The sequence below is a fragment of the Lottia gigantea genome (assembly GCF_000327385.1).
Source record: "Lottia gigantea unplaced genomic scaffold LOTGIsca_60, whole genome shotgun sequence".
Classification (NCBI taxonomy): domain Eukaryota; kingdom Metazoa; phylum Mollusca; class Gastropoda; family Lottiidae; genus Lottia; species Lottia gigantea.
In genome coordinates, this window is record NW_008710050.1 from 967,271 (window position 1) to 979,994 (window position 12,724).

Here is a 12,724-nt window from a genome sequence, read left to right on the forward strand (position 1 = left end):
AACTTGGCTGAATGTTGACTTCAAGTTGAAAAGACTAAATAGAAACAAATACAGTCTGCTATAAAAATATATCAGAATTAAACTTCAGGCTTCTTCTTTAAAGATGAAAATGAAAATGATAATAGAGGAGAAGAAGAAATGTTTATTAACGTGTCACACGATGAAATATACATAAAATAGAATTCATTAAAAAATACATATAAATTAATCATCGTCCGACCATATAGGTCTATGAGACATGATCTAATATATCTAAAAACAGTACAAAATAAAATTAGTATAAAAATAAAATCTTATGAGGCAATATAATTTAGTATTAAGTTCTATAATTATATGACATATAATAATTTCTGCTAGAGAACATCTCGTATATATAACTGCTTATAGTTTTGGGGTTGACTAGATCACTAGATAAGATCATGATCATTTTTTCCTTGGGGGACAGGTTATAGAAATTATTATCTGTTTTATGCATTTCCTGGAATAGTTCAAAATGGATATCTGAATACATATCACATTCTACTAAAAAATGAGTTTCTGTCTCAATCTCTAAACAAAAGGGACAGGTTCGACAATTAAGTGGGGTAGGAGGATGACTATATCTCAATTTTTCAATCATTAGGTCAGAACTTCCACTTCGTAATAGAGCCGTGGCTTTCCTTAAGTGGCGTGGGAGAAAATGTGATAAAGCATATGGTTCGGGTTTTAGGTCCTTTTTAAATAACCGGTATGTTCTTAATTTATTACCATTCGGGTTTTTGTCATCATTCCATAAATCCTGGAACCATTTCGACTCATCAATTTGGAACAAATGACGTTTTAAGGGGTTCATATGACTCTTACTAATATTATCAACATTACATATATGGCTCACATTAAGGTTTCTTATCATCGCCTCTACACTCTTTTCCCAAGATTTGCTACGTCTAGAGGACCAATTACTGATCATTACAGGAAGTCTATCGTTTGATAAACATTTCAAACGACAAAATAGTCTTAATACTTCAACTCTTTGTTTTGTAAGGCATGAAGTCCAACCCATGTCGCCCCTAGCTGCCAAGTTTGGACTGTTTCGTTTCAGGCCCAGAAATAACTTACATGCTCTGTTTTGTACACTATTCAATTTTTTATGCTCTACCATACCCCATATTCCAGCACCATATGACATAATTGGCTGTACTAGCGTTTCGTAAAGTCTGGTGAAAATATTATATGGGAATCCACCCGCCTGGAAGTGTTAAGTACAAAGTGCTGACAATGCCCTACTAGCAGTCTTAGCTAATTCGTTAATACATAGTTTAAAAGTTAAATGTTCGTCTAACCATACTCCCAAATATTTACAACATTTACAGTAATCAACATTTATATTCCCAATATTAAATACTCTATTTGATAACTGCCATGTTGATGGTCTAAAGTGGATAACTTTAGTTTTTGACTTATTAACAGACATGCGCCATTTAATGCACCATGAGTTAAGTTTGTTTAACATAGTTTGCAATTCATCTTCTGATGGTGCAATTAAAACTATGTCGTCTGCATACAACAAAATACCAACATTACAGTTATCAATATCAATACCACAGTTTAATTCACTCATAGCTATAGCCAGATCGTTAACGTAAACAGAGAATAACAATGGTGACAGCACACAACCCTGTTTCACTCCGGAGTTAGCCTGAAACCAAGGTGTATACTGACCGTTTAATCTTACTGAACATTTAACATTGTTGTATAAGGATTTTACAGCTTTGAGTATTTTACCATTCAGACCAGCTTTCTGTAATTTAAACCAAAGGGAATCTCTATTTACGTTAGAGGCAGCTAATCAGATCAGATTGGTCACCCACCCTAGAGTTAAAATCACCACAAGACCTTCATTTTGAAAAGAATATACCTGATTCAACAAATTATTATAAAACTGTTCTGCGTCTGTCATATATGAAGATCCATTAGGGGGTAGGTAGCACACGCATAAAAACACACATGTATCACTTGATTTGTGCGTGAGTTTTATCCATAGGATATCTTCGAGGGATTCATCCAGAATAGACACATGGTACTCGTCATAAATGAAATTTAGAAAGTAGAAAATTACCAGTTTGTCACACATGTCTATAATTAAATCATAATTAGCTAAATCAGAAGAGAACTACCAGCAGAATTTCGATTAGTGATCGATCAAGAAATGTCAAAAAGTCTTTTTTCGTTTATCCAGACTGTACATACATGGACATTTATGATTGGTTAAAACTCTTAATTATATGCAATAAGAACATAATCATATGATTAAGAATACATGATAATTCATTAGAAACACCAATTAATCAAATAGTTTGCTTAATTTGACATTGAAAAATAAGGAAAAACATCCTTAATAACTAAAACAAGTGATTTATATTATAATTTTATTTAGATATACATAAAGAAAATGATATGCTTACTTTTCTAGACACCTGATACCTCTTTGATTGATATACTTCTTCATGTGAAAGTTCATTAACAGCTACCAATGTTTCGTCAACACTATATATACTATGTATGGTATTATTATACTCGTATCCAGTAAAAACGGTAACATATTAATTTGGTTAAAACGGTAACATATTAATTTGGTTAAAGAGGTAACATATTAATTTGGTTAAAGAGGTAACATATTAATTTGGTTAAAACAGTAACGTATTAATTTGGTTACAATAGTAACAACCATTTCTTAATGATCAGTTCTTACGATTATAATATACCAGGCCTAATTGGTTCCTACGCTTATTGATTAAAGAAACATACTGACCAAGCCAACAGATTCGTCATAATTGGCAAGCTAACATAGCAAGCTAACATCTTCATTACTAGCCTAATCACAGACACACGAACAATGTAAAACAACATTTATTGTGATTGAATATTATTATTACAATTTAACTTGATATAGTAAATTAGTGGGACTCCATCAATTCTCTCAGTTTTTACATTCAGATTTAGTTCTCTTGTGATAATTAAGTAATGATTTTGAAATAAAACACTTTTTACAAACATCACATTTATAAGGTTTCTCTCCAGTATGTATTCTCATGTGAACATTGAGCGAACTTGCCGTTGTGAAAAACTTTTTACAAACATCACATTTATAAGGTTTCTCTCCAGTATGTATTCTCATGTGATCATTGAGCGAACATCTCTTTCTGAAATATTTTTTACAAACATCACATTTGTAAGGTTTCTCTCCAGTATGTATTCTCATGTGAACATTGAGCGAAAATGCCTTTGTAAAATATTTATTACAAACATCACATTTATAAGGTTTCTCTCCAGTGTGTATTCTCATGTGCTCCTTCAGACTACCTGTGCAAGTAAAAGACTTTGTACAAACATTACATTGATATGGTTTCTCTCCAGTATGTATTCTCATGTGAACATTGAGCGAATTTGACTTTGTAAAATATTTATTACAAACATCACATTTATAAGGTTTCTCTCCAGTGTGTATTCTCATGTGCTCCTTAAGACTACCTGTGCAAGTAAAAGACTTTTTACAAACATCACATTTATAAGGTTTCTCTCCAGTATGTATTCTCATGTGAAGATTAAGACCATCTGAACGACTAAAACACTTCTTACAAACATCACATTTATAAGGTTTCTCTCCAGTATGTGTTCTCATGTGAACAGTGAGCGAACTTGCCGTTGTGAAAAACTTTTTACAAACATCACATTTATAAGGTTTCTCTCCAGTATGTATTCTCATGTGAACATTGAGCGAATTTGCCCTTGTAAAACACTTTTCACAAACATCACATTGGTATGGTTTCTCTCCAGTATGAACTCTCATGTGATAATTAAGACTATTTAACCGAGTGAAACATTTTTCACAAACATCACACTGAATTTTCTTTTTTCTAGAAGTATTTTCCATTGCAACTAGCTTTCTTTAAAACAAAATGGATGAACAGGAAGTGTGATATTTTACGGATTAACTTAAGATTTATGGAGAGGTTTCTGATTTGTAACACTCAATTACGGATTGAATAATATTCTCGAACTACTTTGTTCTTTAATGTCTTTGTGAAGTTACATTTTGTTTGAAAATAAAAATGAGAATAGTTTTAATTATTGTATAACAAAATTCGACTTCCTGAGTCAGGAAGATATCGTGATGATTGTGGACTACGTTTGTGTGTGTTATTTCCATGTAAGTACCATTCGTAGTTTTGTATATACAGTCAAGTAACCTAATTTCGTGCTAACCTATTTTTCGTGCATTTCCGGAAATGATTTATAATTTACATGTGCGACCTCCGCATGTGCAATGTGCTTGCTTTGATAAACATGGGTTATCCGAGTATAACCGGTAGTAGTCTACTTTCAATTTTAGTAGCTCAAAATTTTCATGGTCATCATATAATGAATTTTTTAGGAGACATTGAGAATTGGTCAGGCTTTCATTCGACATATTGGAAAGCTTTCAACGAGATTTCTGGAAAAAGTTATAGAAGGTTGAATTTCGTGTTTTAACATGGGAAGAGATGGCAAATGAATTAGTGGAGTGAGTCCATCAGCATTTTTTATCCGCCGAATTTCTTTATTATTCCAAGCGGTAATCTAAATTCCAAGTGTCGTCTGCTAGAATGTAGTCCAACGAATGAAGTCACGTGGTCAACTAGCGGATTGCGTGTCGGCAGAAAATTTGTATGGAACACAAAGTGGACCATATTCTTATGTTGTTTCAGTGACTTTTACCAATAAATCACGCTACGTATCTTATTTCGTCAGTCACTATTTTTTTTTAAATCGTGGTTCTTTGAAGGAATTGTCACTAGTTATAATGAATTGATATTAAAGATAAATACTAAGAGAAGTTAATTATACCACCCGGTATCCATACAACGTGTTTTTCTCGATTTATAGATCAAACAATGTACACGAAAATAGGTGACGCATTCTGCCGCCGTTGCCGAGTTGGTTGCTCATGAAATATGGGTCAAAGTGAAGGATTCATAAAGAAAATCGAAACAAACCAATTTTAATTATTTTGTAGAATATCCAAGGAAACATCTAAGAGATAAAAAAAAGTTCGTTAGGTATAACTACCCTATAATTTATGTGACAGATTGATATCTATTTAGACAAGCTCTTAGGCAGTGAAACACACTAATTCAGCTTTTTCTTTTGGTCGAAATTTTTTATCCTCAAATTTGTGAAAACTAAGCTTACACACCAATATCTAGAGTAATCTTTTCATTAAGATATCTGAAAGTTTTAACTAAAAAAAACCAGCCATTAACGTTAAAGCTACATTAAAATATCTATATATAATAATTACACGACTGACCTTTACTAAATTCTGACCTTAATAGGTACAAAGAAAATGCTATGCTTACTCTTCTAGTCACCTGATACGTCTTTTCATTATGAAATACGTCCTCACTAATGATTGATATACTTCCTCATCTGAAAAGTTTATTAGCAGCTACCAATGTTTCGTCAACACTATATATACTCTGTATGGTATTATTATACGTCGTTACTAGCCTAATCACAGACACACGAACAATGTAAAACAACATTTATTGTGATTGAGTATTATTATTACAATTTAACTTGATAAAGTAAATTAGTGGGACTCCATCAATTCTCTCAGTTTTTACATTCAGATTTAGTTCTCTTGTGATAATTAAGTAATGATTTTGAAATAAAACACTTTTTACAAACATCACATTTATAGGGTTTCTCTCCAGTATGTATTCTCATGTGAACAGTAAGATTACTTGCCACAACAAAACACTGTTTACAAACATCACATTTATAAGGTTTCTCTCCAGTAGGTATTCTCATGTGAACAGTAAGATTACTTGCCACAACAAAACACTTTTTACAAACATCACATTTATAAGGTTTCTCTCTAGTATGAATTCTCATGTGAACATTAAGATTACCTGCCACAACAAAACACTGTTTACAAACATCACATTCATAAGGTTTCTCTCCAGTATGTATTCTTTGGTGATCATTTAGAGAACATGCCATTGTAAAACATTTTTTACAAACATCACATTTATAAGGCTTTTCTCCAGAATGAACTCTTAAGTGTCTATTAAGATTATTTCTCCGCGTGTAACATTTTTCACAAACATCACACTTGTGAATTTTTTTTTTCTAAGAGTATTTTCCATTGCAACTTGCAAAGTGATGGTTTTGAAATAAAACACTTTTTACAAACATTACATTTATAAGGTTTCTCTCCAGTATGTATTCTCATGTGAACATGCCTTTGTAAAATATTTCTTGCAAACATCACATTTATAAGGTTTCTCTCCAGTATGTATTCTCATGTGAACATGCCTTTGTAAAATATTTCTTGCAAACATCACATTTATAAGGTTTCTCTCCAGTATGTATTCTCATGTGAACATTGAGTGAACATGCCTTTGTAAAAAACTTTTTACAAACATCACATTTATAAGGTTTCTCTCCAGTATATATTCTCATGTGAACATGCCTTTGTAAAATATTTCTTGCAAACATCACATTTTTAAGGTTTCTCTCCAGTATGTGTTCTCATGTGAACATTGAGTGAACATGCCTTTGTAAAAAACTTTTTACAAACATCACATTTATAAGGTTTCTCTCCAGTATGTATTCTCATGTGAACATTGAGCGAACTTGCCTTTGTAAAAGAATTTTTACAAACATCACATTTATAGGGTTTCTCTCCAGTATGTATTCTCATGTGAACATTGAGCGAACTTGCCTTTGTAAAAGAATTTTTACAAACATCACATTTATAGGGTTTCTCTCCAGTATGTATTCTCATGTGAACATTGAGCGAACTTGCCTTTGTAAAAGAATTTTTACAAACATCACATTTATAGGGTTTCTCTCCAGTATGTATTCTCATGTGAACATTGAGCGAACTTGCCTTTGTAAAAGAATTTTTACAAACATCACATTTATAGGGTTTCTCTCCAGTATGTATTCTCATGTGAACATTGAGCGAACTTGCCTTTGTAAAAGAATTTTTACAAACATCACATTTATAGGGTTTCTCTCCAGTATGTATTTGCATGTGAACATTGAGCGAATTTGCCTGTGTAAAAGACTTTTTACAATCATTACATTTATAAGGTTTCTCTCCAGTATGTATTCTCATGTGAACATTGAGTGAACATGCCTTTGTAAAAAACTTTTTACAAACATCACATTGATATGGTTTCTCTCCAGTATGTATTCTCATGTGAATATTGAGCGAACATGCCTTTGTAAAATATTTATTGCAAACATTACATTTATAAGGCTTCTCTCCAGTATGTGTTCTCATGTGAACATTGAACGAACTTGCCTGTGTAAAAGACTTTTTACAAATATCACATTTATAAGGTTTCTCTTTTTTCTAGAAGTATTTTCCATTGCAACTAGCTTTCTTTATAACGAAATGGATGAACAGAAAGTGTGATATTTTACGGATTAACTTAAGATTTATGGAGAGGTTTCTGATTTGTAACACTCAATTACGGATTGAATAATATTCTCGAACTAGTTTGTTCTTTAATGTCTTTGTGAAGTTACATTTTGTTTGAAAATAAAAATGAGAATAGTTTTAATTATTGTATATCAAAATTCGACTTCCTGAGTCAGGGAAGATATCGTGATGATTGTGGACTACGTTTGTGTGTGTTATTTCCATGTAAGTACCATACGTAGTTTTGTATATACAGCTACCTTATAATTTATAGGTCATTTCTCATATACAAAATACGGATAGGATGTCTACTAATAATTACCTATATTTTAAACTGTATGTTAAAGGTCTTTAGGAAGATGCCGCTTAAATTTCGTGAAAGTTTCAGTGAAAAAATCCAAGCGTTAATCACAATCGATAAAATAATTCTTAAACAGTTACGTATGTATTTTGAATCTCGAGGCCTCCATTTTTACTGTTCTGGAAAATAGCGATTATGAGAACCCAATTTTGATTGGACCGATTTGACCAATCAGTGTTAACTACACATATAATTCCGACCGGAAGACGAGATAGAAAATAAAAGTAGCGATCAACTTCGTTATTTTCATTTTCTCATTATTGTGATTTTTGTGAATTTTGCTATGATGATAATAATCCATACTTTACATGTAACAACTGGAGAAGTACACATGTCCAAACGTTTTCAAACTTACTAGTGTCTGTTGCATACCCAAAAACCTAATAAAATCTAATAATTTTTTTTTTATTAAAATCATACCAGTGAATAGGCTCCATTATCATTTTATTTTACTCTAACTCTACCTTCTTTCTTTCACCATCTATACTATATGTATGATACTGTAATATTTATTTATATTTGCATAATAATTTGTAATGTTATACAGCCGAGACGGATTTATATAAGCCCCGCTAGTTTCTGAATCGGTCAGACTTATATATTTGCAGACGTACATATGGATAATTTTGAGAAATAAATATTGTTTAAATTAAGTACACAGAGTTAATTTTTATATTTCTGATCGAAAATTCGTCGTCATTTGTAAACAAAACTTTCTGCGTACGTCCGTATTCTCTGAATTTCTTTCCCAAAGGTTTAGAAATCATTCACGTGAAAAGACTGCTGTAATATCAATAGAAAATTTCAAATTTGATGTTTGAAACAATTCCTCAGTGGCCAGGTAAATTCATAAAAACTATATAAAGGGTTTAGATATAGTGTCATAACTAGTGTAATTCTTCACGTTGAAAATAAACCCATTTAGCCCTTTAAAGTTAATAGTAAATTACTATTTCTAATATTATTTCACTTATAAACGCTTAAGGTTATAAATTTATCCATTATTGGTTTAAGAAATCCGTGTCATATTTTAGACGTATAGCTGAAGTCCGAAGTTAGGACGCTACCTAGTTGCATAATGGTCTTATAGAAAATTCCGCCTTTTTAACTACTTGTAGAAGCGTTAGAAGGATTAGTTAAGGGATTAGTTAAGGGATTAGTTAAGGGATTAGTTAAGGGATTAGTTAAGGGATTAGTTAAGGGATTAGTTAAGGGATTAGTTAAGGGATTAGTTAAGGGATTAGATGATTTGAATTAAATAGACTATGATTAAATACAAAGAGATTGTAGATTAAGTAAGTAACAGTAACCAACCCTGGTCGGGGTAAGATGCTGGTGTGAAGAATTCCTGGATTTGGTCCTGGCAAGAAAAGGAAGTAAATGGAAATGACTTCCAAAGCATCATTAAAGGTAAAATCTCTTCAGCTTCATTAACCCCTCAATCCCCCCACCTCCGTCAATATTTCAGCTATTTTTTAGGGGAGGGGGGTGGGGGCTCACTGGGATCCCTGATCTCTGAACCAGGGGTTCCTGTTTTAGACGTTATTAAACTTTTTATTACAAATATTGATTCTGAATCATTATATTTGTAGGATACTACTGACTGTTATCCTGAGAACCATCAACAGCAAACAAAATACCCGTTATATTTACGTCCATCGTCTCTCTTCACACCCCTAGGCATAATAGAAGAGGGCCCTGGAGGTTACATATACAACCAGTCTACCCTGTCTTTTGGTATCAAAGTTCCAATTGAGAATGTAAAGACTGACAAATATAGAGGTATGTTAAATATTTCATGATAAAGAAGCACAAGATATATAGATATACTATTTCTGACATTTATTAACTCGACATTTCACATGCTCATACAGACAGTGTTATCAAGAAAAGTGAATAATATAAAAAGACTAACAATATATATAGTAAATAAATGAGTAACAATTAACAGTATAAAGGGACCTCAGGATTAAGAAGGTGTTGAACCAACAACTACCTAGTTTGCGATATCAGCATCCGCTGGAAGCGAACGTTAACTTGTCATCTACCTACCTACCTAAGAAGGTGTTTAAGATCAAAGGGTGATGGAGGCCATGGTTAATGGTTAATTAAGCTAATCAAAGAGTTCATTCCAAAAATAAATAATATCCTGTATCTCTGTTTAGTTCAGGCTTGTGTATTTTTGTGTCTAGTGGTATCGTTTTGGGGCTCCATCTATTCTCTCAGTTTTTACATTTAGATTTAACTCTCATTTGATCAGTTTGAAATAAAACACTTTTTACAAACGTCACATTTACTTCACATTTAGAAGGTGTCTCCTGTGATTTTTAAGTGAACTTGCCACAACAAAACTCTTTTTACAAACATCACATTTGTAAGGTCTCTCTCCAGTATGAATTTTCATGTGAACCTTAAGAGTTTTTGTCTGTGCAAAACACTTTTCACAAACATCACATTTATAAGGTTTCTCTCCAGTATGTATCCTCATGTGAGCATTGAGTGAATTTGACCCTGTAAAATATTTTTTACAAACATCACATTTATAAGGTTTCTCTCCAGTATGCGTTCTTGTGTGATCTTTGAACGAACCTGACTGTGTGAAACACTTTTTACAAACATCACATTGGTAAGGTTTTTCTCCAGTATGTGTTCTCGTGTGATTATTTAGTGAATATGCAGTAGTAAAACACTTTTTACAAACATCACATTGGTAAGGTTTCTCTCCAGTATGAACTCTTAAGTGCTTGTTAAGACCTTTTGACTGAGTGAAACATTTTTCACAAACATCACACTTGTGAATTTTCTTTTTTCTAGAAGTATTTTCCATTGCAACTTGCTTTCTTTACAACAAAATGGATAAACAGGAAGTGAGATATGTTACGGATTAACTAAGGATTTATGGAGTGGTTTCTGATTTGTAACACTCAATGGACCAGGAAATTTTGTTATTGTCATTTTTCAGTTTAAGTTGCCAAATGTGCTTTGAGAGTTCAGTGCTATTTTCATATTTTGGATGTTTAAACAACTACATAATGTTCGGTGGGTTCTTTTTGCCGCATTGCCCAACTTGCCGCATCATGCCCAACTGCACAAAAACGACATGTAAAACGAAACTAAAGGTTTCTGATAAATCCGGAATGGCCATTTTTTACATAAAACGAAATATTTTAATCAGTCTGTTGTTTTTTTATTATGTATAATTTGGACCTGTTAGGGAAATCGAAAGTATAGTTTTATGGTAAAATCTGGAATAAAATAAATACAAAGTACAAACGATCAGAACCGTAATACAAAAGACATAAATCCATAAAACCAAACAAGACAAGTGCAATAAATGTGGTGATAACTTGCAAGAGTTATGTCCCTCTACTGCGCGCCAATAACGCCACCCTCGTGCTAGAAAAAATGGCAACTGAAATTTCTGAAAGTGAAAATCTTCTGAATAGTAAATCAGAATTATCAAGCGAGGAGAAGTTTAAAATTCTCGTATTCCATGTGCTCTAAAATTCAGCAGTGGCTCAACCCCCACTGGTTCCTGATAAGTCCCAGAATGTCCTGGTGGACACGGTAGAAGCTGGGGTTGATTGGCTCCAACTTACTTACTACAAAAATCGACAAACCTGCGATTGTTTAGAAAAAGAAAAATTAGATAGTGGACCACAGCCATATATGCCCACCACGGCATGCGGATGGTAAATATTCAAGATTTTGGGGCAAGGGCAATAACTCTGTTTCTAATGGTCGAAAATAGATCAAATTCGAACTTGATCTTCGTTTTATGAATATGTATACACATACCGAATTTCATTTGATTCCATCAAAAAATCTAGTTTTTAGAGCGTTTACAAGCCTTGTAGAGTGTTTACGAGCAATTGTGAATGGACGGACGGATGGAATATGTATGCACATACTGAATTTCATTTGATTCCTTCAAACACTCTAGTTTTTAGAGTGTTTACGAGCAAATGATGTTGATAGAAGCACTTACTGTATAGAGGTTAAAGGGCGATAACTCCTCAAAACTGACGTAAGAGACCTAAGTCTTGAAAAAGCCTTAAATATAATCCAAAGTTAACTAAACTTTCTCAAACCTTTCGATTTAGGTCCAATAACATCCATTTTAAGTTTCATCAAAATCCTTTGAAAACTAAGAGAGGAATAGCATATACAAGATTATGGAGCAAGGGCAATAACTCTGCTTCTAACGGTTGAAAATAACTCAAATTCGAACTTGATCTTCGTTTTATGAATATGCATACACATACCGAATTTCATTTGATTCCATCAAAAAATCTAGTTTTTAGAGCGTTTACAAGCAAATTTTGACGGACGGACTGAAGGACGGACTGACGGATGGACGGTGGTGCCGACAATATACGTCCACATAGAGAGATGTGGGCGTATAAAAATCGATGCGGGACACCATATTAAAATATTTCGTTTCAAATGGCCATTCAGAATTTTATCAGGAGCTTTTAGTTTCGTTTTACAAGTCGTTTTTGTGCAGTTGGGCACGATGCGGCAAATTGGGCAATGCGGCAAAACGAACCCACCGCATAATGCTGTAACATGTTTGATTAAAAGTGTTTTCAGTCGGTCTTAGATATGTAAAGCTTCTTCATTATAAAAGTAGACTTTATTACATTATTAAAAACAACTTTATTACATTATAAAAGTAGACTTAATTACATTATTAAAAACAACTTTATTACATTATAAAAGTAGACTTTATTACATTATTAAAAACAACTTTATTACATTATAAAAGTAGACTTTATTACATTATTAAAAACAACTTTATTACATTATAAAAGTAGACTTTATTACATTATTAAAAACAACTTTATTACATTATAAAAGTAGACTTTATTACATTATAAAAGTAGACTTGTTATCGTTATGGGGAA

The 12,724-nt window shown here is 32.5% G+C and overlaps 2 protein-coding genes across 2 annotated transcripts; both read right to left on the reverse strand.

Moving 5' to 3' along the window:
- Positions 1-316: 316 nt before the first annotated feature.
- Positions 317-1,168, reverse strand: LOTGIDRAFT_166715 (hypothetical protein; the record flags this gene model as incomplete). The annotated part of the gene is made up of 1 exon (XM_009064127.1): positions 317-1,168. The coding sequence occupies one exon, from the start codon at positions 1,166-1,168 to the stop codon at positions 317-319; it is 852 nt and encodes a 283-aa protein (XP_009062375.1).
- A 1,884-nt stretch (positions 1,169-3,052) lies between these two features.
- Positions 3,053-10,652, reverse strand: LOTGIDRAFT_194528 (hypothetical protein; the record flags this gene model as incomplete). The annotated part of the gene is made up of 3 exons (XM_009064128.1): positions 10,183-10,652; positions 5,710-6,135; positions 3,053-3,880 (listed from the first exon to the last, which is right to left on the reverse strand). Coding segments are annotated over exons 1-3 (1,716 nt in total), but the record flags the coding sequence as incomplete, so codon positions are not given.
- Between the last annotated feature and the right edge of the window lie 2,072 nt (positions 10,653-12,724).